This window comes from Ceratotherium simum, chromosome 3, assembly GCF_057802395.1.
Source record: "Ceratotherium simum simum isolate JZ-2026a chromosome 3, ASM5780239v1, whole genome shotgun sequence".
NCBI classification, from domain to species: Eukaryota; Metazoa; Chordata; class Mammalia; order Perissodactyla; family Rhinocerotidae; genus Ceratotherium; species Ceratotherium simum.
Window position 1 is genome coordinate 61,540,987 of NC_141902.1, and position 27,880 is coordinate 61,568,866.

Below are 27,880 nucleotides of genomic sequence, written 5' to 3' on the forward strand. Positions count from 1 at the left end.
AAAAGAAAGGAGGAGGATTGGCGGTGGATGTTGGCTCGGAGCTGGTCTTCCTCAGCAAAAAAAAAAAAAAAGAGGATTAGCACGGATGTTAGCTCAGGGCTGATCCTTCCTCACAAAAAAAAAAGAAACCATTGCAAAATCCAATATCATGAAGATTGTTTTCTTCTAAGATTTTTATATTTTAGCTCTTAAGTTTACTCTTTGATCAATTTTGAGTTAATTTTTTATGTGAGGTAAGGTGTAAGGGTCTAACTTCATTCTTTTGCCTGTGGATAATCCAGTTTTCCGAGGACCATTTGTTGAAGAGACTCTTCCTTCTCCATTGAATGGTCTTAGCATGCTTGTTGAAAATCAATTGACTATATATGTGAGGGTTTATTTCTGGGCGCTCAGTTGTATTCCATTGGTCTATATGTCTATCCTTGTAAATTTTTTGTTGAGAACTGGCTGTTGTGAGTATTTTAATATGCTAACTCTGGAAGTCAGACTCTCCCTCTTCTCAGGGATTGCTTTTATTGCTTGTTGAGGGCTGCAGCTGTCCGTTTATATAGTGAATTTTCCACACTGTTTTTGCAAAGTCTGTATTCCTTGTTTTGTGTGGTCTATGAAGTTTCTCTTCTGTTGTCTCTTCAGTCAGCCTGTGAACTGACAGATTTCTGCAAATGTCTGGATCCAAGATAAAAAAAAAGATGTGTACATCTCTTTCAGTCTTCTGATAGATCCTGTTAGGAAAGCTTCTGAAGCCTGAGAGGGCATTGAAACAAATGGAAATATCTGCTCTGCTCTCTCAGGGAACCACCAGACCAGACAAAATGCTCAACCCCAAATTTTTGGAGAACCAGGTCCTTACTGTCCATACTGCCACAGTCAGCCTCTCTAGGAAGGCAGGCCACGGTCCCCACAGCTACAGTGGCGCTGAAGAATGGGGGATAGTTGCTAAATCACTCACATGGCTCTCTTAACAAATTTCAGCAGTCTGTCTTCGTCAAGTACTCCCCTGGTTGCTGTGAGTGTCTGATCAGGTCCCAGGGTTCTGAAATCATTGATTCTGATCACTTTTTTTTTCCAGCTTAATGGTTATTTTGGAGGAGGGACAAACTCCTGGAGCTTCCTACTCTACCATTTTTCCTGATGTCACTTATGATCTATTTTGAGTTAATTTTTGTACATAGTATGCTAATGATTCCAGGCTCCTTTTTTTTTTCTCCCTGCATATGGGTATCCAGTTGTTCCAGCACCATTCATTGAAAAGACTGTTCTTTTTCAACTAAATTGCCTTTGTACCTTTGTCAAAAATCAGGTGTGGGCTGTATGATCTCACTCATATGTGGAATATAAACCAACACATGGACAGAGAAAACTGTACTGTGGTTACCAGGGGCAGTGGGCGTGGGGGGTGGGCACAAGGGGTGAAGGGAGTCATATATATGGTGATGGACAAACAAAAATGCACAACCCAAAATTTCACAATGTTAAAAACCATTAAAACATCAATAAAATAAATAAATAAATAAATAAATATTAAAAAATCAGGTGTGGGGGCCGGCCCGGTGGCGTAGTGGTTAAGTGCACACGCTCCACTGCAGTGGCCCTGGGTTCAGATCCCAGGCACACACCGGTGCACCACTTGTCAAGTCATGCTGTGGTGGCGTCCCATGTAAAGTGGAGGAAGACGGGCACGGATGTTAGCCCAGAGCCAGTCTTCCTCAGCAAAAAGAGGAAGATGGGCAACAGATGTTAGCTCAGCTCAGCGCTAATCTTCCTCACACAAAAAAATCAGGTGTGTGTGTGTGTGTGTATATTTTGAGATTCTCTATTCTGTTCCACAGATCTCTTTTTCTATTTTTTTTTGTGAGGAAGATCAGCCCTGAGCTAACATCCATGCTAATCCTCCTCTTTTTGCTGAGGAAGACCAGCTCTGAGCTAACATCTATTGCCAGTCCTCCTCCTTTTTTTTCCCCCCACAAAGCCCCAGTAGATAGTTGTGTGTCATAGTTGCACATCCTTCTAGTTGCTGTATGTGGGACGTGGCCTCAGCGTGGCTGGAGAAGCGGTGCGTGGGTGCGCGCCTGGGATCCGAACCCTGGCCGCCAATAGCGGAGCGCACGCACTTAACCGCTAAGCCACGGGGCCGGCCCCTCTTTTTCTATTTTGACACCAACATTACATTGTTTTAATTACTGTAGCTTTATAGTAAGTCTTGAAATCAACTAATGTTAACCTTCTGGCTTTGTTCTTTTCTTCTCAAAGTTGTTTTGGCTCTTCTAGGTGCTTTTAGAAGCACCTTGTCAATTTCTACAAAAAAACCCATCTAGCTAGGATTTTGATTGGATTACATTGAATCTATAGAACATTTTGGAAACAACTGCTACCTTAATAGCATTGAGTCTTCTGATCCATGAACACTGTATATCTCTTCATTTATTTGGGTCCTTAATTTCTCTGAGCAGTGTTTGGCATTTTTCAGTGCACAGGTCTTGCACCTCTTTTGTCAGATTTATCCCTGAGCATTTCATTTTGAGGAGATGCTCTTGTAAATGTGGTTTTTGTTTTGTTTTTTGGTGAGGAAGATTGGCCCTGAGCTAACATCTGTTGCCGATCTTCCTCTTTTTGCTTGAGGAAGATTGGCCCTGAGCTAACATCTGTGCCAGTCTTCCTCTATTTTGTATGTGGGGGACACTGCCACAGCATGGCTTGATCAGCGATGTGTAGGTCTGTGCCGGGGATCCAAACCTGCAAACCTCGGGCCACTGAAGTGGAGCTTGCAAACTTAATCACTATCACTGGGCCGGCCCTGTAAATGTATTTTTTAAATTTCAGTTTCTGATTGTTTGCGGCTAGTATATAGAAATATAACAGATTTTTGTATGTCATCTTTACCTTGCTAAATTCACTTATTCTAATAGCTTTTTATAGATTGTATCAGATTTTCTACATAGATCATCGTATTGTCTGTCGATAGACAGTTTTACTTATTTTCCAATTTGATGCTTTTTATTTCTTTTTCTTGCCTTGTTGCACTGGCAAGAAGCTCCAGTACATTGTTGAATAGAATTGATGAGAGTGAATATCATTGCCTTGTTCCTAATTTTTTAGGGAAAACATTTAGTCTTTCACCTTTAATTATAATGTCGGCTGTAAGTTTTTCGTAGAAATCCTTTATTGGGTTGAGGAAATTTACTTCTAGTCCTGGTTTGCTGAGAGGTTTTTTTTAAAATCAGGAATGGATGTTGAATTTTTGTCAAATGTATTTACTACGTCTGTGGTGTTTCTTGTTTAGTTTGTTAATCTAGGGACTTGAATGTTGAATCAGCCTGCATTCCTGGGATAAATCTCCCTTGGTTATGATGTGTTATCCTTTTTATATATGGTTGGATTTGATTTGCTAAGGTTTTGTTAAGAATGTTTGTGTTTATGCTCATGAGAGGTAATGGTTGGTAATTTTCTTTTCTTATAATGTCTTTGTCTTGTTTTGGTACTACAATAATACTGGCCTCGTAGAATGAGTTGAGAAGTATTCTCTCCTTTTTAATTTTTTTTGAAAGAGTTTATCTGGAATTTGTATTACTTCTTTCTTAAATGTTTGATAGAATTATTCAGTTTTTTGAAACAGTTTATGTAGAATTGGTATTATTTCTTTCTTAAATATTTGGTAGAATTCCCTCAAGAAGACAGCTGGGCCTGCCCAGAGTTTTCTTTCATGAAAGATATTTAACTAGAAATTCAGTTTCTTTGCTAGATACAGGACTATTCAGGTTATCTGTTTCTTCTTGAGTGTACTTTGATAGGTTTTGTTTTTCAAGAAATTCGTCTGTTTTTTCTGAGTTGTCAAAATTTTTGACATAAAGATGTTCATACTATTCCCTTATATGCTTTTAATATATAGAATCTGTAGTGATGTCACCTCTTATTCCTGATATTGGTCATTTGTGTCTTCTCTCCTTTTTCTTATTAGTCGTGCTAGTTTAACAATTTTATTGATCTTCAAAAAGAAACCAGCTTGCGGTGTTACTGATTTTTCTCTGTTTTTTTTTTTTTTTTTGGTTACAGAGTATTCCATTATATGAATGTTTATTCAGTCTTTCTCTTCTTGATTGATATTTGGCATAAAAATAATCTTATTAGGAACTGTATAACTAATCTATGTGATGAAAATGACAAAACCTTGAGGATATGAATAAATGGACACAGGTACCATTCTCCAGGATGGGAAGACTAAAGATGTAAAGATATAAAGATGTCAGCTCTCCAAATAATTCATAGGTTTATTGTAATTCTACTCAAAATACCATTGGATTTTAAAAATCATAGCAGAAGGATTCAGAAGTTCATATAGATGAATAAATATTTGAGTCGATGTTAAAGTTCTGAAAAAAAGAAGAATGGATGGAGAGAAACCTAACTATAAGATATTAAAACATAATGAATGTATAATAATTAAAAAATAGAGTGCCAGCCAGGATAAAAAAGACCCATGGGAAGATAGCCTGGAAATGGAACACGTTGGATGTAAGGATTTAATAAATGATAAAGCACATGTATCCATAGGAAAGGAAAGGATTATTTAACAAATGGTATTAGTATAACTAAGCAATTTGGAGCAGCAGAAATTTAGATTTTTTAAATAACACATACTAAAATAAGTTCCACATGGGTTAATAATTACACAGAAACAACAAGCCAAAGAACTGAATTGTGTATTGATTGAACCTAAGAAGGGGGACAACTAGAATTTACAAAAGAGGTGGTTGACGGATTAGACTATGTAAAAATTTAACTTTTATATCATCCAAAAATGTAGCCAAAATGAAAAAATATAGCAGACTGGGGGGAGATATTTGCAGCAAATTTCCAAGGGTTAATATTCTTATATATGAAACCTTTATGCAGATATAAAAATGGGCATAGGACAAGATTGGACAGTTAACTAAATAGGAAATTAAAAACAAACAGGGAAAAAGTCTTAATGCAAATTAAACGACTAAGGAGTTACCAGGATCCACCCATTAAATTAGCAACAACTCCCATTCAGGCCAGAGAAGCATGCAATTAGTAGATGTGTAAATTGTTCATGGTCTTGTAAATAGTGTTACAGCCATTTGAAAACCACTCTTGTGATGTGTCAAGGTTCATAAAAATCTCCATACTTTTTGAACCAGAAATCACACATCTGGGAATTGATCCAAAGAAAATAATAACTGGCCACTCCTTCCAAAAAATAAACGTGTAAGCCCAAAGATGTTCACAGAGTTGTTTCAAATAATGAAAAATTAAAAACAACCTAAATGACTAATCAAGGGAATAATTAAAATTTTCATATACCTTGTAGATAGACTACAATGCAATAATTAAAATATGGTGATAGAGATTGTAATTGAAAAATGCAAGGGTAATTTTTTAAAGTGAACTTTCAAATTGTATGTACAATTCAGTATGAAAGTGACTGAAAGGAAGTATGTAAAAATGATAAGCAGTTATGATGAGGGGTTAGTGGGTAATTCTTTTCCTGTTTTCCATGATCCAATGTAATGCTAGACTGTATTACTAGAAGTACAGCACCTAGATAAGGAGAGCTAATAGACCTATGTTATGAGAGGAGCATGCGCTTTGGAGATGTTAGATCTGAGTTCCAATTCTGGTTCTGCCTATCTAGTATGAGGCCCTCATAGTTACATAACTACTTCGAACCTCAATTTCTAAATTTGAAAAAGCAGCAGGTACCTTTTATTCAATATTGTTGTGTGGATTACCAATAGTAGATGGTAGTTGTTGACAGAAATGCTATTCTAGTCACATCACATCTGGAATAATATTTCAGTCAGTTTACAAAAAGCAAACATAAATCTTAATGGCGAAAAACTAAGGTTTATTTCTTGCTTATGTTACATACTAGCTACAGATTGACTGTGGCTCTACTCTGTTCTCTTCGTTCTAGTATCCAGGCTGACTAGAAAGAAAGATGGTGAAACCAAAGGATAGCTCTTAAAGGTCTGCCTGGAAGTGGTACACTTCCACTCACATTTCATTGGTCAAGGCCAGTGTCGGTGCACTGGAAGTATAATCCTCACTTGGGCATGGGCGGGTACAGAGGGGCAGCAAGTATTTTGAACAAATAATGTATGCTATGACATAATGTGTCCAGTTCTGGCTGTTACTTTAAGGGCGTGACAAGCTAGAGTATGTCCAGAGGAGAAAGATCAGGATGGTGAGTAATTCTGAAATCTCACCTGAAATACGGTGGGAAGAATCGATGGAGAGAGAGGGGTACATTAATGCTGTTTAAAATATTTGAAGAATGGCACATCAGTCAGCTTACAAGCAATGTAAGCTGTCACTACAAGCATGACATACAAGCATGTCACTAGACATGCTGTATGACATCAGTGGGTGGAAGTTACAGCATTGTATTTTTTGATTCAGTATAAGGGCGTAGGAGGAAAGGGGACAGAGAAGGAAATTGTTGGTTGTTTTAAATATCTTACCTCATTTATATTCTTCAAAATAACCCTCTGAGGGTTTGTGTGTATGTGTGTGTTTATGTTAAAATATTGGAGGAAACAACCTCAGAGTTGATAAGTATCTAAGGTCACATGGCAAGTAAGTGGCAAAACCAGTTTGGAATCCAGGTCTGTGTGATCTCATTTCTTCCCACTAAACTTTGCTACTCTCTATAGGGCTGCAAGCTTTCTTACAGTGAAACTGTTCATCACCAGCCATCTTCTGCCTGACAAAGTAATGACCACTCTAAAAGAGTGAGAACCCATCTCTAAAAGCATTCCAACAAAGTATGAATGGAAGGATTGAAAGGAAGGTTGAACTCTAGATTAGTGGTCTGCCAACTTATTTGATTACATGCACCTCTCAGCAAAATAATTTAGCATATGCCATATATATCTGTTATATATATTAAACTATTATACTAATATTATATGTTATAAAACAAAAAATAGAAGTTAAAAAAGTTAAGATTTTATGTAAAATTTAGGTATTTTCATAAATTAGATTTTAGATTTTGTGTAAAATCTTAACTTTTTATAAAACTTCTATTTTATAGGTAGATAGATATTTTTTCCTGTATCCCTATGGATTGTCTTGTGTACCCCCTGAGATGCATACCCCCAACATCGGAGGTCATTGTTTTGGATGATTTGTAAGACCTCTTTTTCAGTATGAAGATTTTATGATTCTATTTGGCCTGAATTTTTCTGAAAGGGATAATGATAGCTTAATTCACTTTCAGAAAAGTTTTTATATAGTCTGTTATCTAAGACCAAAAGTATAAATTCACTGGCATTCAAAGCAGAAATTAAACCTGAAAACCACATAGTATGAAAAGATGCTTTTCCAGATAAGTAGTAATAATCCTATGAGCATTGCAATCTATATATAAAAGAGGGTATAAATAGGGGTTTTTTATTAAGTAATAAACCTGATTTCTATGTGTGGCACAAGAAACAGCCTCATTATTTTAGTCACATCTTCTCTGTCTAAATCTGCCTGTGTATGTCTAAAACTTACTGTACTCATATATTCTAAAATGAGTCTGAAATTTTGCCATGAGAGTAATATGAATTTTTGTTCTTGGGAAATTATTTTAGTACTGTTTTTAGAATGGAATCAGAAAGCTAAATTAGGCTAATCCTGGACTAAAATCTTTATAAAGATATATCCTTTAAGAAGCAAAGGAATTATTTGCATTGCCTGACAGAGGAAGCTGTCTGCTTTTCTACATTCCCGTCCTTGGTTATCAGCCATTTGCCAGGCTGATACTTCACAATTAAGATAAGTTTCTGTTTAGTAATTATTTCTTAGGGGTAGATTACTTAAGAAAAGAACCTTTCCAGATCACAAAGCAGAAACACAAATCTAGCATTTAAAAGATATTCCTATATTGAGATGAAATTGTAGATCAGCAGTGCTCTTTTCCATTTTTTTCTCTTTCTGATACATTTGGACAGATTTTTCAGCATAACGAACTGCAGTTTGGTGCTAGTTGTAGTGGAAGTGTTGCTTGCAGTTAGGATCAAACGCAGTTTAAGCAAGAGATGGCCAAGTTCAGCTACGTTTTCTGCACTAGTTTAAGTGGCCCACAGGCCAGGAGTTTCTTGGTAATAACTTTTAGTGATCTTTTTGTTCTAGAAAATTACCCTGGAAAAGTACAGTTTACATAGTTTAATCTGGTATTTCTTAATTTTCATATTCTTTTATTCATTCAACAAGCAGTCATTCAGTGCTTCTTTGTGCAAAGCCCTGAGGAAACATTAGTGAACAAGAAGGATATTGACCGCTGTTTTTTGAAATATAAGTTGTATTAAAAGCCGGTAGCGCTATTGTTGCTCACAGCAGCATACTATAGGAATCCCTGCTCTACACTGACCTGTGCTTGCCTGCCTGCTGTCTTGCTCTTTTCTCTCTCCTCACCTCCCTTTCTCTCCCTCCCTTCCTCTCTTTTCCCTTCCTTCCTTTCTTCTTGTAACTGTTTCTTTCTTTGAAATAGTGACCACGGGCAAATTTTGAACTGAAGTCATCTAAGCATAGGAAAAACTATATATGATATTTATTGTATAGAACTTGCATGGTATAATTAGATGGGAGATGATAAAATTCTTAATTTCCCTAAAAGGCCAAATGGCATCTGACCTGTGCAGATCTCGTGGTGCGTATGTTTGTTGCTTAGCTCTGAAACTGTGTATCTTTAAATGGGTTTATATTATTCTGTTTTAAGTAAAATTAATATCAAGTATGCTTTTTAGATGCAAACGTTTATATGATTAGATAATTTTTATTATTGTTTCTTTGATTATGTATTTTCTGAATTTGAATCCTGATACATCTTCTGGAATTAGCCATTTTTGTGCCTGTTATGTTACAACTGGCACTTTTTTTTGTTTTTCAGGGCGCTAATTGCCTTGTTATCAATTGGGATGTATCTAGAATACATCCCAGTTAATTAAAGGCGTGTGAATGGTTCTGGTTTTTTTGCTGTTCTCTACTGATGAATTTGAAGGTAATTAAAAGTATAATTCTTTTCTCCTTTAGCATCAGACAACAGTCAGCGCTTTCGAGAAACCTGTTTTGCATTTGCATTGACCCCACAACAAGTGCAGCAAATCAGTAGTTCCATGTAAGTTGTCTTCAAGTGTAACTTGCATTTTGGTCTTTGAATCTAGTATTGTCTATAATAAGTGATTTTTTTAGAACAGTTATTGGGTGAGTATTAGTGTCATGCAAATATTAGTATTGAAAATACTATTATAGTGTTAGTTACTCTTAAGAACAGTTATATCTCTGATAATTAGAGAAACTTTCTGGAATAACTGTCCTTGAATCAGCTTTCATGTGCATATTTTTAAAATAATTGTAGTTCTTACTCTGTCTTTTCTAGGGATATTTCTGGGACCAAATGTGACTTCACAGTACAGGTCCAGTTAAGGTACAGTGTTGACTACAATATATAGCCAAAGATTAAAAGTTAATATTCTTTAAAGATTTTCTTAAAAATCTACCTAATTTCCAATAAGTATATTGAAAGTATTGGGTTCAGATGTTTGGCTGAGGAAAAAACTTTTCCTGTTATGAAATATCCTAATTTTTATACAATTTAGATTTTGATACATCAAGTCATGTACCATATATCTAACCACATTTCTCCATTTAGGTTACCCGCAGTTGGTTGCGAGGCTCCAGCTAATGATATATTTAAATATCATAGTGGTCAGCTCTTTAGAAATATCAAGTTTTATGAAAGCATAGGCCTTATCTGCATGAGTGACGAACTTCTGTAGATAAGGTACTAGTACTTAGGTTAAGTCTACAGTGTCTCATGGACTAACAAAAACCAAAATATTCTAATTTGCTTTGCCCTATATTTTAAATCATTAATTTGAATACTCTCTAATTTAGATTCCATCATGAGACATTTCTTGATAGTTTTGCAAAGACGAATGGAAAATTTTCCAACATGGATTCGCAACTGCCCCATAATCAATTTCTCTTCTTAGCCCATTTCTTCTGTCTAAGAAATAAATATTTTACATTAATCTCTCTCTCTCTTGCTTATATAAACCATCTTATGCTGCTCTTTTTACTCAGTGACTATCCGTGTGTGAACCTAAGTGCCCCACACTGTTCCTATTGCCATAGGGATAGAAGAGGAACTACAAGACAGTTGTTTTCTTCAACAAGCTGTTTTCCCCATAGAGTGGGAAGGATAAGTCAAACAGGAAGCCTAGTCTCAATAATCAGTTACTGAGTTGTATGTACAAATTATAAATACACTAGGAGGTCAGAAAAGAGATTAAAGCACTTGCTCAGTGCTTCGTGGAACAATGTGAAAACCTCTGATCTAGGCTTAAAAAATAGTGTGATAAAAACAGTGAGAAAGGAGAGGAGAGATTGAGGTCTTTGTTTTGGAAGGCGCTGACCAAGGTGTTCCTATATGTAAAAGGTAATTTATCCTCTGTCGGGGCAGACTGTGATAATGACTGAATAAATTAAAGGACTAAAAATGATGCCTTCCTAATTAATTATATATTGCTGTAGTCTTTTTTACTTTCTGCCTCAACAATTTACATTTTGTTAATACTGATATGTGACATTATCCTTTAAAACTGGTTTTCAGACTGATGCTTGGGGCAACCCTTAGGGGTCTACTACACACACACACACATACACACACACCACACACACACACACACACACCCTGAACCAAAGTAGTGCATGTTTGACTTCTGGGTTAGTTTTCTTTGAAGAAAGAATCCCAAGACTAAAAGTTTGAAAACCATAGCTCTAGAACAAAAGATCTAGTTACTCCCCTCAGTATTTTATATTAATGTACATGCATTCTTTAAAGCAGCGCAGGTATGGTTCACATTCTAAAGGAAGGTTTCTTTTCCTAATATGGATCAACTTTCTAATTTAGAGAGTCCAAGGGAATCTTGATGGTTAGAAATGATTTAGCTGTTTATAATTCAAATTTATGCCATAACTTGATGGAAAAGAACAATTTTATGTTATATTTGGTAATTCTTAGGCATCCACCCCTCCCCACCTCCCATTGCTAGGTCTGCAATCCCAGTGTATTATTTAAGTTGGGAGTGTATACCTATCTACTATCCTAATTATAAATCTTTATTGAAAACATGAAAGTACTTCAGTCAGAATTGGGATCAGTATTTTCTCTATTAGATTTCTAGTCTGTTTTCATTGAGGTCCCTGTTCACCTCCCCACCCGCATGAACTCCTTCACAGAAACTTTCTGCTATTATTCCTTCTTTTTCTTTTTACTTTGTTAGAGTGGTTTAGATTTTCACTTTTTATGGAATTGAATAGGAGTCAACTTGTCATATAAATTATTCTTTTCCTTCAGGCAGCCAAGCTCCATGTTTTAAATTTATCACTGCATTGGACTAATTGATTAAAAACTTTGTGGCATCCTTTTACTGTTGCAGTGTAAAGAACTGGCCTGTAATGGAAGGTTCTGCTGGGGTTAGAGGTGATCCTGTGAGCTTTGACATCTGTTTGCTAAGTATATTTCGAGAAAATCTTTGTAAATCAGTAATTCTTAACCTTTTTTTGGATCCCTAATCCCTTTGAGAATCTGATGGAAGCTGTAGATTGTCTCCCCATAAAGATGAACATATATATGTACTCATAAAATTTTACATGGAAAATTGTCCCATTATGTGGACCCTCTCCACACACAGATTTCACAGCCAGCAGGTCAAGACCCTGCACCACAGATGTTGAGGGGAAGATGTTTGTGTGTGATGAATATTTCACAGAATTCAGAGATAGGGTTCTTCTTAACATGTAACTCAAAAGTGCTGTGAACATTCTGTAAAGGTAGAATGAGCCTCAGCATATATTGGGAATAAGAGGTAATTAAGAATAGACGGCTTAAATAGTAAATTAATAATTTATTTCTTGATGTACGTAAGAGTGAATAGAGTGAGAATTTATAAATTATGTAGCTGTCCTTGGTTTTCCTAAAAGATTATGCATTTAATTTAGAAATAAATACTTTCATGAGTTTCTAAAATAGTATTGTAAGTACATGTAAATATAATACAGATGATGTTATTTCTCAGGGAATAGTGGAGTACCTTGGCTTAGTGGGCAGAACTTGGTCCTGGGAATGGACTTTCAGTATTTACAGTATGTTCTGCTGAGAACCAAAAAAATATTCCATAGGCAAATAAGTTTGATTAGTACTGTATATTATATCTCACTTTAAAAAAGTTATAATGCATGTTAGCCTAGCTCTGAGAAGTTCTGTATTAAGGAAACTTAATTTAATTTTTTGTTTCAGAATTTCTTAAATTTATTAAATTTATTCAACTCTAGAGTCTTTTTTTCCCCCTGCTCAGAACATGCTTAAACAGATGATTGGAAATATTATGAAAACAACTGCAGGTTGACAGCTGTGATCACTGAAACTCTGCATTGACAGAATTATTTATTTTAAACCTGTTAAAATATGCTTATTCATCATTGTCTAGTTTTAATAGTTTTTTTGTTATTGGTGTTTGACCATCCTTTAGATTAGCTATTGAACAAAAATATTAATGAGCTCATCCTTTAACAAAGGAAATTAAACTTGTCTTTTGTTGTTTAGGTTTTGTTTATCAGAAACCAGTTGTCCACAAGAAGATCACTTCCCACCCAATCTTTGTGTGAAAGTGAATACAAAACCTTGCAGCCTTCCAGTAAGTCCTAAAAGCTATTTTTTAAATGCATTGCCAACATAGCTATCAAGTAAGTCATCACAGCTGTTGTTAATCATAGTTTTTCATTAAGAAAACATCTTTCTTTTGGATATATATTCATGTGACTGAGTGAAACACTTGTACCAAGTATGTACAATTAACAGCTGTGACATTAGCTATGGAGACAAAGTCTAGGACTTGGAGTTGGGTGTGGTAGTTTAGTGTTGTACTGGATTTTGGGGAGAGAAATTGTTTCAACAAAACCTCAACTGTATTCATGTGAATCTGGAAGCCTGTGGTGGAATAGAGATTTGAGGAATGCTATGCCTTAAACAGAGGATGAGAATGAGGGCTGTTACTGTCACCTTTAAAATATTCCTTATTCTCTTATCCAAACTCTTCATGAATTCATTCTGATTCTTAAATTTTAGAGGTTTTTAAGTTCTATCATCAATATTTTTCTCAGGCTTACTATAATGAAATTATAGAATTATTTAGAGAAACACACAGGAAACTCTTGTAAATATTTACTTCTCTACTTTTCAATGAAAATATTCATATTTTCTAGTATGTAGTTTGTAGGGGTTTTTTTGTTTTGTTTTTTTTGGGAAGTAGAAATGGTTGTGGAAATAATAAGTAGAAATAAATTATATTTCATCCTTAGGGTTATCTTCCACCTACTAAAAATGGTGTGGAACCAAAGCGACCCAGCCGACCAATTAATATCACCTCACTTGTTCGATTGTCCACAACAGTACCAAACACCATTGTTGTTTCTTGGACTGCAGAAATTGGAAGAGTAAGTAAATTTTGTTTCTACCAGAGTTTTGTATCATAAGGATGGGTTAATCTCCATGGCTACGTGAGCTTATATGTAAATGACATTGTAAAGTGAATTGCAAAAGGACTTATTTTTGTCTCACAATGAATTTTCAGCATGTTCCCATTTAAAAAATGAGATCATACAGTATCCATTGTTTTATAACCTGATTCTTTCACTCAGCAGTTTATCACAGATATCTTCCTATGTCGTTCTGTGTTCATCTTCATGATTTTAAATGGCTACGTCATATTCCAATATGAGTATGCCATAATTCAGCCTATTCTCTATTGTTGAGCACTTATTTGATTGATTGATTGATTGATTGATTGATTGCTATTTCAAAGAACATTTTGAAGACCATCCTAGTAGCTGTAGCTTTGCATACATAACATGATAATTTCTTAGAGTAAATTCCCAGAAGTGGAATTGCTGAGTCAAAGAGCATGCAGAATTTTAAGAAATTTTGTGTACATTGACAGATGTCTTACCAAAAGATGTTGTATAAATTTATTCTCTAACTTTCAATGTTATTCATGTGCCTGTTAACCCATACGCTGAGTTTTATCTTCTTTAAAATCTTTACCAATTTAACAGGTAAATAATGGCACCTTATTGCTTTAATTAGTACTCCTTTTATTATTACTGACATTGAACCTATTTTATGTTTGTGATTATTAACATTTGAAAATTGTATCCGTATCTATTTCTCTATTGCTGTTTTTCTTATTATTGATTTATGACTTCTTTATTTATTAAGACTTACCCCTCTTTCACATGTTGCAAATATTTCTTTCCTATTTGTTTGCCTTTTATTTTTATTTACGTGACTAATTTTAATGTGTAGAAGATTTCAATTATTATAGAGCCAAATCTTAACCAGTTTTCCTTGAGAGTCTTTCCCCCTCAGTCCCCATCACGCCTAGTCTATCTGCCCTTCCCAAGCTTACATAAATATTTGCTTATATTTTCTTCTAGACTTTTAAGGTTTCTTGTTTTACCTTTAAATATTTAATCCACTGTAAATTTATATGTAGTGTGAAAGAAAGATTTATTTCCATCTTTTAAATAGTCAGCCAGTTGTTCTAAAACCATTAACTAAATAAATGCTGATTCAGAAGCCACCATTATTATATATTTGATTTTTATTTATCCTGGGTGTGTTTCTGAACTTTTTCTACATTGTTTCTTAGTCTAGCATTCTTTTTCTGGGACAATTTCAGAATGTTTTTGATTATTGCAGTTTTATCATATGAACTCATACCTATTCACTAATTCATTTGAAATTTATTGATGCTTACTATATGCCATGCATCATACTGAAAACTGACAGTACCATAGCAAGAAAAAAGTCCTTGCTCTTTTGGAGCCTGCGATCTAGGGGCCAGGTGGTCACACACAAAAGTGTGACCTTATTTAATGTAAGTACTATAAAGGAGAGGTGTCTGGTGATTTTAGAGTATATTAAAGGGCACTTTGAACTAGAGAGAGGTCAGGCAGGGCTTCTCTGAGGAAGTAATGATGAGCCAAGAACTGAGAGAAGGGTAGAAGGAATCAGTTAGGCAAACAGGTCAAAGGAAACTACCTGCACAACAGTCCAGGGGCAGCTGTGAACCTAGTTCTTTTCAAGAAACTGAAAGGGAGCCACTGTGGCTAGAGTGCAGAGAATGAGTCAGAGCAATATACAAGATGAGGCTGGAGAGGTAAGAAAGGGCTGAACTATGCAGGGCCTTTGAGGTAATGTTAATGTTAAGGATGTTCTCTTTTTAAGTAGAAAGTTTACAGGGCCATATTTCTGTTTAGAAAAGGTCATTCTTCAGAGTGATAAACAGCTTGAATGGAGGCCAGACTCATGCAGAGAGGTCGCCTCTTAGGAGCAAGCTATTGCTTTAGTATTAGTGAGAGAGACATTATATTAGCCTAGAATGGCGGCAGTGGGGATGGAGATAAATAGGTAGATCTGTAGGACTAAGTGATAGATTAGAAGTAGGGGCTGAGAGAAAGGGAGATGTCAAGGATGACTCCTTGGTTTTCTGGCTTAAGTAACAAGGTAAATGATAACATTACTGAGATAGAGGAAACACTGAAAAAGGACTGAGTTTAGGTTTTGTTTTGCTTTGGAGGAAGGAGTGTTGGAGGACTAGATGGAGAAAATTATGAGTTTAGTTTCTAAGGTATTGAGTTTGAGACGCCTTTGAGACATTCTGAATAGGCAATTTGGGCATGTAGGCTCAGAGGTTAAGTTTGGGCTAGAGGAAAAACTGAGTCATCTGCATATTGGTGGTTATTGGAGCCACACAAGTAACACTGATGTTGTTTAGAGGAAATGTATCCAGTAGGAAGAGGAGAGTGCCTAAGAGTTATTCTTGAGAAACTATAACATTTAATACGGGGTAGAAGAGAATGAGCCTGCAGAGGACCTGGGGATATAGTTCCAGAGAAGAGCAAAATGGAGGGTGAGTATGAGAACCCAGGGGAAAAGTTTCAAAAAGGAAAGAAATGGTGAGCATTATTTAACAGATGTTGAGAAGTCAAGTATGTTGAAATCTAAAAAAATACCATTTGGATTAGAAACATGAAGGTGACTTTAGCATGAGCTGTTTTGGTGGATGGTAGGAAGAGATGCCAGATTGTGAGCCAGTGGTGAGGCAATGGAGATAGCGAGTTTTAGAAATGTGGCTTTGGAAAGAGAGAAGGGTGAGCTGGAGGGAAATGTGAGATGAGAGTGAGTTGTTTGTTTTAATGGGAGAGTCTTTAACATGTATAAAAGATGATGGCAGGTATCTTTTTGAGTCGTTAGTGTCCTCAAGTTGATTCCAATTGCTAGTGACCCTGTTTACAGCAGAGCTGAGCCCTGCCCTATCTTTTTGCACCATCCTCTCACCTTCTGATGCTGTATCAGCCAATGCTCTGCTACTATTCATAGGGTTTTCATGGCCAGATTTTTCGGAAGTGGGTGGCCAGGTCCTTCTTCCTAATCTGTCTTAGTCTGGAAGCTCCTCTGAAACCTGTCTGCCATGGGTGACCCTGCTGGTATTTGAAATACCAGTGGCATAGCTTTCAGCATCACAGCAACATGCAGCTGCCACAGTATGACAATCAACAAGAAGGACTGGGAAACAAACCCAGGCCACGACAATGAGAGCACTGAATCTTAACCACCAGACCACAAGGGCTGATATCTTCTTGAGAGGAAGAGATTAAATATACAAGAAAGAAGAAAAAAGGATAATCAATAAGGAATTGCGTGGTAGCTCGTGGAAGCTAGGAGGGGACAGCTTCTTTAGTTAATGGAGGAATAAAAGGATTGGATGAGTGTATATGATTGCTCCTGGAGAGATGAGGAAGTTATGATCTGATGCCTTCTCATATGTCTGTGAGATAGGAAGTGAGGTAAGTCTGCTGAGAATGAGAGAAGAAATAGGGGCTTTGAAGAGAGTGGAAATGTTGGAAAGGTAATTACAGAGAGTGAGACATGTTTCCTTACATTACTCCCCGAATCTTTCTGGGAATCTGAATGAGATTGCTTTAAATTGGTATATAAGTTCAGGAGGATTAATTTATTTATAATATTTAATGTTCCCATTCCAGGAACTGTATGTTTCTCCATTTATTCAAATCTTCTTTTATGTTTCTCAGTACTTTAGTAGGTTTCTTATTATAAATCTTCCATATTATTAATTTTCTTTCTTTCTTTCTTTTTTTTGCTGAGGAAGATTCACGCTAAGCTAATATCTGTTGCCAATCTTCCTCTTTTTTTTTTGCTTGAGGAAGGTTGTCCTTGAGCTAACATCTGTGCCAGTCTTCCTCTATTTTGTATGTGGGTCTCTGCCACAGCATGGCTGATGAGTGGTGTAGGTCCGCGCCTGGGATCTGAACCCGAAAACCCGGGCCACTGAAGTGGAGCACACCAAACTTAACCACTACACCACAGGCCGGGCCACTTCCATATTGTTAATCACTGTGTTGCTTATTATTATTATTGCTATTGTAAATAGATCTTTTTTTCTATTATATTTTCTAAAGTATTTATTTATTGTCAGTTTATTTAAAAGCTAGTTATTGTTGAGTGTTTACTCAATACCTGAATTCATATTTGTTTCCAATAGCTTTTTAGTTGGTTTCTTGGTATTTCCAGGTAGGCAGCTTTAAGTTTGAGATGTATCATTATAGAAATAATGATAATCCTAATACTTATGCCATAATTCCTTATTCTTGTTCTCCTGTGCTGCCTAGAACCTTCAGAACAATGTTAAGTAATGAGAGTGCTAGTGGACATACTTGACTTACTCCTTATGTTAATGAGAATACTAGTGTCACAACATTAAGTATTATAATGGCTATTAATTTTTGAGAGAACTTAATTATATCAACGATGTATTCCTATATTCCTCTTTTACTGAATATCTTTGTGAGAAATGGATTTTGAATCTTATCAGTATCCTTTTTGACATCTATCAAGGTTATATTTTTTTTTCTTTGCCTAATTAATAAGTCATGGTTAGGTTTTAAAAACACTTTTAAATGTTTTACTTGTAGTGTACCTTGGATTTTACCCCTTTTGTCCCCCTTTTTGAAGAGTGTTGAAAATGTTTTGTTTTTGTGTGTGTGTGAAAAGTATAGCCTACTAGGGAAGTGTGGTAAACACCAGGATGTTTATAGTGAACTGTGGGAGAGGTAGGAAATGTTCGTTGCTGATATACAGCACTAGGGGAGAGGGCAAGATACTCCTCCATGGGGAAGCCTTTCAAACCTCAGAAAGAAGACGGTATCTTCAATGATTTGAAGATCTACCAGGTGAGATCTACAAGTTGGAGACCTTCTTTTTGAAGTAAAAGATTGAAAGAAAATTATTCTTTTCCAAAGCCCAGAAGATAACATAGTAGACTGTTTTTCAATCACTAGTTTTAATTCAGCTCTTACTGTTTTGGGGATTAATTTGTATTATTAGTTGCCATTGAGAAATGTTAGAAATATGTCTTCAAAGGAAATAAATAGAAGAGCGAGTGTTAGCTAAATCTGCTGTGGTGATCATTTGCAATATATAAATGTGTCAAATTAACATGTTGTACACCTTAAAGTAACACAATGTTATATGTCAATTATAGCTCAATTTTTTAAAAAAGAAAACATAATAATATATATATATAAAAGAAGAGCTCGTACAGTGCTTGAAGGAAATAAGCTAAGTGAACTGTATTGTAATGTCTTATCCTACCTCAGGGTAATCGCTGCATTTAGCATCTATTAAACTCTTTATAGAGAAGTTATTTAGATCTTGGTTGTAAAGGACACTTAATGAGTAGGTTATATATATCTTAATTACAGAGAAAATGTCCTATGAATTTGATAAACAATTTTGAAGGCTTTCAAAAAAGCATTTGACAAAACATCAGCGTAAGGCAATATATATCAATGTTGGAGTTAGGTAGTACCTTGAAGGGTTAGTAGGAACAATATAATATCATCTACTGAAAAGAGATACTATATCATCATGAAGTTTTGGGGCTTTTTGCTGCTGAATCTCCTTCATGTGATATAAAATTTAATTCCATATTACCAGTACAAGTGGCATTTGTTAATACCTGGCATTCTTTTTTTTCCTTATTTGGTTACGTGTTTCAACTAGAGTGAACATACCTTTTCACTGAAGTTGTAGTTGTAGTTTCCACTTGATCTCTCCTTAAAAATTTATGTAAAGCCTTAGGGTAATTCCTAGTTCTGAAGATTCAAGCTGTCAGTACATAATTTCACAGTGTTAATTAGCATTTCTTCAGTTTCTATTATACCTGAAGCATTAAATAAATAATAAAGGTGAATAAGGTTTTTTTTCCCCCTAAAAGAAGGTTTTTAGTTTTATATTAGATTGGTATGTTGTATGCTCTAAAATTTAGGCAAGTCGTAAGGTTACTTGTTCCTCATTAATAAATTGTGAAATTTACTAATGAAAGTAAATTAGCTTTTTTGACACTTCATTTTTTCCCCAGAAAATGTGTAACATATGAATGTGGATAGGTTTCTAAACTCTAAACGAAAATTTGACCTTCCAGAGTGCATTGTAGGATATTTTCTCTTTTGCCAAAACAGAGGAATGCGTTATCAAAAGTGTGAAAGTAACTGAAAGTTGGAATGAACATTGGTCTAGCTTAGGGGAGTTACAGCAAACCAGGTGTGTGAAAGCAAGAACTGTAGAGAACTGCACTGGCCTTGGTCATTGAGTAAGTCCATTGTCCTAACATCCCTGCCTACTCTTTCTTCTTGCTTTCTAGTGCTGGCTCTGTCATCAAGCACATACATGATCATGAGCAGATTACATATCTTTTTATGCCTCGGTTTCATCAGTCCTTCACTTAGAAAAATACTCATCCTACCTGTTTCTCATAGGCCTTCGGTGAGGTTTAAATGAAGTAGATAGTGTATAGTGTAGTTAAGAGTGCTTTGAAAACTGTATGTAGCTATAAGATAGGAGATGGCAGTAATTATTGTTCTTTTTGTTTCTTTCTGGATCTCTTGATCTTCCTCCTGATCCCAACATCAAATGGAAAGTGAGCCTTCTTATTTAGATCTCTCTCTTACCCTTTATAAGCCTCAGCACTCTTTTCTTCCTCTTATCTAATCACGTGCCCGTCACCTCTACCTTGGCTTGTTAATTATTTCCTTTGTCCCCTTCTCCTACTACCATCTCCAGGTAATCCTTTTGCTGGTAATGGATATTCATCTATTCATTTGCCAAACCAGCAGCTTCTCTTTGCAAGTCTTTAATATTCCCTCTGCTTGTTGTGATAATGGCCCAAGTAAGATCTTCTCAAGAACTGGTTAAAGGCATACAGAGAGATTAAATGGTATAGATTAGGAAGCCAATCTAATTTGTAATTTTTTTAATAGCTGCTATGTTAGATACATGTATTACCTACTAAATATGGTTTATGATGACTTTGACATCTTATTGGCCTTGGTTTATATTTAGTTTTAACAGCCTTCTTTTATGTAAGTGCTTTAAATTGATTAGCTTCAAACATAGGCAGTCAGGTAATATAGAAGCATGACAGACCTGGCTTTATTGCTTGACAGTTGCAAATTAGGGCAAGTTCTTTTACTGAGAATTAGGGCAAGTTCTTTAACTAAACTTCACCTTCCTCATCCATAAAAGTAGGTTTTTGACCACCTCAGCAGCTTTTTGGTTAGGATTAAATGAATTACTGTTCATGAAAACACCTAAGATAGTGCTTGGCACACAGTAGGTGTTTTAACAAGTGTTAATTTTCTTTCCCTGTCACTGTGGGATTAAAATAGATGTCCTATTTACTTACATATGTTGTTTTCTACATCTTTTTTTTTCCAGAACTATTCCATGGCAGTATATCTTGTAAAACAGTTGTCCTCAACAGTTCTTCTTCAGAGGTTACGAGCAAAGGGAATAAGGAATCCGGATCATTCTAGAGCTTTAAGTACGTATGATAAACTTATTTTATTTATGCAGCTGAACTATTCTGGTAAAGGTTAGAGTAGTATTTTCTTAACTCAAGAAATTTTAGGGTTTGTTTTTTTACTATAATTTGTTATAGAAGATTTAAAAAACTGAAAACTTTGTTTTGTGAGCTAGAGTAAATCAAGACTTAAGAAGTAGTTTTAATATCTTTGTCGTGACCTGATCTTAAAATTAACTTTGTGAAGTCAGTACATGAACACAGAAGAATATTATACCAGAACTTCATAAGATAAGTAAATGTTTAAGGAATTCTAGGAGATGGGAAGGAAATCTTGGCATATATTTTATGAGAATTATTTTACATTTAAAGTTTATCCAGGAAAAATAAACAGGGATATGTGATGACTACGTCCCTGCATTAACAAAGTAAAAAGAGAGTCAGTGGGGTGGTAGAAATATTAATGAAGTAGGTAGGTTCTGCTGTTAATTATGTGGCCTTGGACAAGTCACTCTACTCCTCTGAGCCACATATTCCTCATCTGTAACAAGAGGTTTGTACCACATGATTTCTAAAGCCCCTCCAGTCTGGGTTCGTAGGTATGAATAGCTAGATGGTTCATTTTGTTGTGTTGAATTTGAGATGTAGTAAGGTCGGCAAATTGACTGTTGTGGTTTCAGTTTTTGAGGCTTAAGGCCAGAGGTTGGCAGACTTTCCAACGAGGTTAGCTAAGTTCTTCCTTTATTTTCTTCTTTCTGAGAGATAGATGATTCATGGGTGGATTTGGGGGTGGGTTGGGGCACTTAGGGAACAAAACTTGTACAGACAAGAGTTAGCTAGCTACCCTTTAAGGATTCTTTTTTTTTTTTTTTTTTTTTTTTGTGAGGAAGATCAGCCCTGAGCTAACATCCATGCTAATCCTTCTCTTTTTGCCGAGGAAGACTGGCTCTGAGCTAACATCTGTTGCCAATCCTCCTCCTTTATTTTTCCCCCAAAGCCCCAGTAGATAGTTGTATGTCATAGCTGCACATCCTTCTAGTTGCTGTATGTGGGATGCGGCCCCAGCATGGCTGGAGAAGAGGTGCATCGGTGCGTGCCCGGGATCCGAACCCAGGCCGCCAGTAGTGGAGCGTGTGCACTTAACCGCTAAGCCACAGGGCCGGCCCCCTTTAAGGATTCTTGATGTGAGTTGATTAATGAAGCCCACTGTCAGATTTGTAGTTAGGAACACTCTGGTGGAAAGAACTAAAGTAGTAAGCCCAGCTTTTCTCCCACTTCTTTTGTGGCATAGCTTTTATCTTTTTTCTAACCTGCTTTTATGCCAGAGGAAGAGATCCCACTACTTCTGAACATCAGTATACCCTCAATAGGTCATTGAAGGATTTTTCTGTATTAAAAGGGCCCTTTTAAAAATGCAAATAGTTCTGAGTCAAGAGGAGCACACGTGTGGCTAATGCCTTTGTAGGCATTCCTTGACAGACAGTGGAGAGCTAGAACGACAGCACTGGTTTGAGGTCTAGGGGAGTGGAAGCACCATTTGGCAGGGACAAGGAGATAGTGGGGGATCCTGAAAGAAAAGAAAGGACAGACATCTGCTTTGAAGGAGAGTGCAAGAGAAGAGCTTTTCTTTTTTCACACTGTTGCTGACGTTTATTTCTGGTTGTTCTGATGAGAATCTTTATATTTGCCACATAGTGCTAGAATCTCATCTGGTCAGAAAGCATTATGGAATTATGTCAGCCTGTATGGAAAAGGTAATACCAAGAAATAAGGCAGATGAAGCTGGTATATTTAATAATAATAATAAGGCAAGCTGTCTTTGCTCAAGCTGTTAACTCTTCTCCACTTGTAGCTGTAGCACCATCTGGAGGGAGAGGGGGAACCGCTGAGCCTAGAATTATGTTATTTTCTGGAAGGAACCACTGTTAGCCACATTCAAAAGCTGTTTATTTCCTTTCTGATCCAATGCTAGAGGTGGACAGTAGTTGCGGGTTGGGTAGGATTTTTGTGGCAGTTTATATCTTATCTTACTTACTGGCCTGGGGAACCAACAAAACATTAATTTGGATCCTACCAATAAGACATTTATTGTAATTGACTAAAGAACAGATTGTTTGCCTTGATGCTATCTGTAAAGAAATAACTTTCCCCACAAATTAATTGTATAATTAAAACATTGAGTAAAACAACTTGAAGAAAATGTTGGCAGGTTTCTCAGATATTTTTGAAGAATCAGATTACCTACAAATATGTTCATTGTAAGTCTTTCTTAATCTTATCAATCAATTCTACTGGCAAAGTTTTATTAGTCAAATCAGGCACTATTATGTTCTTGTAAGAATGAAGTTGATAGTATTTAGGCTTTTCACAGAGAAATCCATTCTTTGATTAATTTGATTTAGTAGATTTTTGTATTGTGGTTTCCACCTTTGTGTAGAATTGTCTCCTCACAACTCTCACAAAAATAGTTCTTTACTAATTCTTGGTCAAGTTCCTGTCTCCTCTTTCTCTTCCTTCAGCATTCACTTTAAACCTTGGTGATACAATTCCCTCTCTTGGTACATTCCAATGCAAGAAAATTGGGGCTACAAGATGTGAATTGTTTAAACTGCCAATTTCTTCCTTAATCTTGGTGCCACCATAACTACTTTTCAACTTGTCTACATTTGTATCCATTCTTACTTATTCTTTTCAGTCTCAGGTGGAAATATCCCTTTTCCTGCTCAAAATTAATCTTTTATTCATTTATTCTTCTCAATCAAGAAATTATATTAAGAGTCTGCTGTGTTCCAGGCACAGGAGAATATAGTATTAAACAAGATACACACTGTCTCTGCATCCCCCAGAAGTTTGCAGTCTGATGGGAAAGACAGAATTAAATGATTACACAAGTCATTAATGAATTACAGTTGTGACATGTGCCTTAAAAAAGACAGACAGGGAACTCTGGAGGTAAAAACAGGAGAACATAGTCCTCTCTGGTACCGTGATGTTTAAGATAAGATTATAAGGATGAGGAGGAGTTAAGCCCCAAGATGGGAGGAGAATATGCCAAGTGGAGCTGGAACAGAGAGAACAAAGGAGGAGAATGGCCAGAGAAATAGCCATGAGGTGAGGTCATATAGATGATATAAAGACAGATGTTAGAAAACCCTTAAAGGATTTTTAAGCAGAGTCACATGATCAGATTTGGGCAATAAAAAGATCACTTGGAAGACTGAATTGAAGGGGAGCTAGGCTGATGCATGGGAGGCCATTTAGGAACGTATTGTACAGATAAGAGAGGGTGGTATCTTGAACTAACATAATGATGATGGAAGTAGGGAGAAGTTGACAGTTTGAGAAGTGTTGAAGGGTAGAAATGTTGATGGGTTATGTGTTGGGGGGTGGTGAAGAAAAAGGAGAGGTCAAGGAGAGGTTCTGGGCTTCTCAAGCACCAGGCTACATGGTAGTGCCATTTACTGAAATGGAGAACAGTGTTGAAAAGATCAGGTTGCAGGGGAAAGATAAAGATCAGGTTGCAGGGGAAAGATCGGAATGCACTCTTAGACTTTTGATGTTGGAGATGTCTGTTGAGATATCTAGGTGAAGATGCTCAGAATTGGTATTATAGATCTGGCTCCTTCATGTATCTGCTCTCTGTCCTATATTTTCAGTTCCTCCTTCTCTAGAGGCTCTTCCTGTCAACCTTCCCTGTCAAGTCTCTTTCATGCTTTAAAAAATACAAAAACAAGCTCCTCTCTAGATAGAGCTCTGTGTTCCTCCTGTTCTCATCCTAGTTTCTTCAAAGAGTATTCTGCATAGAGCTCTGTGTTCCTCCTGTTCTCATCCTAGTTTCTTCAAAGAGTATTCTGCACTTGCTCTTTCTACCTCCTCACTGCAACCCATTGTGATTTTTTAACTCCCATCACTCCACTGAAACTGCTCTTGCAGGTGTCACAAGTGACAACCTGATTGCCAAATTTCAAGTTTATCTTTTCAGTTTTCATCTTAGATATTTTTGCTGCATTTCATACCAACTACTTTCTCTTTGAAATTCTCTTCTCTGACTATTTGGTCTCAATTACTTGCCTTCAGTGGATTCTCTTAAGGGAAGCATCCTAAATATTTGTTTTCCCTGAGGTTTCATCCTTGGTCCACTTTTCTATATACTTTTCCTAGAGGTAATCACATCTACTCTTGTGATTTAAACTAGCATCAACTCCCAAATACATATCTTCATCCCAGACCTTCCCCTGAATTTCAAATATAGGTATGTATAGCTAACTGCCTTACTGGTTCCTCAGATTTAAGTATTTAAAACTGAACTCATCAAGTCCTATCAAATTTACACCCTAAATATTTCTCAAATCTGTCTTCTCTCTCTTCCTGTCATCACTGCCGTCATTTAAACTCTCTTATCCTGCCTTTAATTAATTAATTAATTAAATTTTTTGTGAGGAGGATCGGCCTTGAGCTAACATCTGCCAATCCTTCTCCTTTTTTTCTTTATTCTTTTTTTCTTTTTCTTTTTCTTTTTTTTTTTTGCTGAGGAAGACTGGCCCTGGGCTAACATCCATGCCCATCTTCCTCCACTTTATATGGGACGCTGCCACAGTATGGCTTGACAAGCAGTACGTCGGTGCTCGCCCAGGATCCGAACTGGCGGACCCCGGGCCACCACAGCGGAGCACACGCACTTAACCGCTTGCGCCACCAGGCCGGCCCCCTGCCTTTATTTTAAAAACCTATTCTTAAATAATATATCCCTCTCCTTTCTTGGATTCTTTTCATATTCTCTCTTATGGTAGCAACCTAAGTGATTAATGCAGATCTAATCTTACCATTCTTTTGCAATCCATGGCTTCTTAACACCAATGGAATAAAAACTTCGACTTCATTAGCATGACATATACAGCTTTCCATGGTGTGACACCTGCTTTTATTTTATTTTAGTTTATTTTTGTGAGGAACGTTAACGCTGAGCTAACATCTGTTGCCAATCGTCCTCTTTTTGCTGAGGAAGATTGGCCCTTGGCTAACATCCATGCCCATCTTCCTCTACTTTGTATGTGGGACGCCTGCCACAGCATAGCTTGATAAGCAGTGCAGAGGTCCACGCCTGAGATCCAAGCCCGTGAACCCTGGGCCACTGAAGCAGAGCACGTGAACTTAACCGCTGTGCCACCGGGCCAGCCCCATGCTTTTATTATTTTCCAGTGTCATCTGTATCCACTCTTCTTCTCATACTTTGTATTCCAAAAATACTGAATTCTTTTCTTTTCCTCAGTGCTTTGCCAGTATTGTTCTCTATGCCTCAGAACTTCTCCGTTGCCTTCTTTGCCTAACTCCAGTTATTCTTCATGTTTCACTTTTTCTAGGAGGCATCTCAGAACCCCCAGAGTAGATGAGTTGACTTTTAGCTAGCTTCCTGAACACACTTCCGTTAGAGATGATCTCACTGAGCATCTGTACTGTCTACTAGACTATGAATTCCTTTGGGCTGGAGTTTAATCTTATTTTCCTTTGAATTCTTAGTGCTTAGCACAGTGCCTGGTACATAATAGATCCTCAGATTTTTAGTGAAGTAAACTGATGAAAAGAGAGCTAGGGTAAAAATCAGGTCTCCGTGCTTCTGTTTCCTTGCCTATAAAATTAAGTATTGGACTTAATATGTTCAGTTGTTTCCAGCCTTAAAATTCGGAAAGGTTGAATATAAAATAATCTGCTATTATGGAAGGATAGAAATTACAGTCATGCGTCACTTAACAATGGGAATACTGTTCAAATCTTTTCCCCATTTCTCTTTATAGTCTGTGCTTTGTGTATACTATGAAATCTTTGCCTAACCCAAGATTACAAATATTTTTTTTCTAGAAAGGGAGAAATGCATTGTTAGGCAATTTCGTCGTTGTGTGAACATCATAGAGTATACTTACACAAACCTAGATGGTGTAGCCCACTACACCCCTAGGCTATATGTACTAATCTTACGGGACCACCATCATATATGCAGTTTGTGGTTGACTGAAATGGCCCTTATGCAGCACATGACTGTACATAAAAACAAAACAAAACCCTGGAACAGCACTGTCTAATAGGACAATCTGTGTTCATGGGGATGTTCTACATCTGCTCTGTCCCATGTGGTCGCCACCGGCAACAGGTGGTTATTGAACACTTGGAATGTGGCTAGTGCAACTGAGGAACTGAATTTTAAATTTCATTTAATTTAAATTTAAATGTAGCCACATGTGACTAGTGGCTAACTCTCATAGCTTGTGACAACAGGGATTGAAAACATGTTAATTTTAAACGTGGCTAGCTGTAGCTTTATTATAGGTTATATAATAGAATACTGTTACCACTGCAACTCACAATGACACAAGAAAACTTGAACTCCCAGAAGACTTCCCATGTATTGGTTGATGCAGCAGGATGAATATTACCTCTTATTGTCATTTTTTACTCCCTTACCCACAAACGATAAATACTTTACTTACTTTATTTTTCCTCTGTACTTTCTTGTGATTAAATTTAACATAGTGATTCTGCCCCTGCCTTTTTTCTTTCTTTCAGTTATGTTTATTGAAGTATAGTTTTATAAGTAGTAAAAATTCACCTTTTCAAGTGTACAGTTTGATGAGTTTGATAGGTGTATGCAATCATGAACCACTTCCACAATCAAAGTATAGAACAATCCTTCACCCTAGAAAGTTCGCCTGTGGCCCTTTGTAGTCCATCTCATCCCCTTACCGCCAATTCCTATTACCACTGATTTGATTTCTGTCTCTGTAGTTTTGTCTTTTCCAGGATGTCAAATATTTGAAATCCTATAGCATGTCGCCTTTTGTGTCTAGTTTCTTTCACTTCATATAATGCTTTTGAGGTTCATCTGTATAATTTGTTCCTCTTTATTATTGAGTAGTTTTCCATTTATCTGTACT

At 36.5% G+C, this 27,880-nt stretch overlaps 1 protein-coding gene across 3 annotated transcripts in view; it reads left to right on the top strand.

Annotated features, from left to right (window-relative positions):
• The window catches only part of PIAS1 (protein inhibitor of activated STAT 1), a 128,692-nt gene that overhangs the window by 65,291 nt on the left and 35,521 nt on the right, over positions 1-27,880 (top strand). For all 3 annotated transcript variants that reach the window (XM_004421740.3, XM_087428590.1, XM_087428589.1), the window contains exons 3-7: positions 9,040-9,124; positions 9,386-9,433; positions 12,617-12,707; positions 13,372-13,506; positions 20,870-20,975. In XM_004421740.3, coding sequence (XP_004421797.1) covers positions 9,040-9,124; positions 9,386-9,433; positions 12,617-12,707; positions 13,372-13,506; positions 20,870-20,975 — 465 coding nt within the window. The remainder of the gene's footprint in view (positions 1-9,039; positions 9,125-9,385; positions 9,434-12,616; positions 12,708-13,371; positions 13,507-20,869; positions 20,976-27,880) is intronic.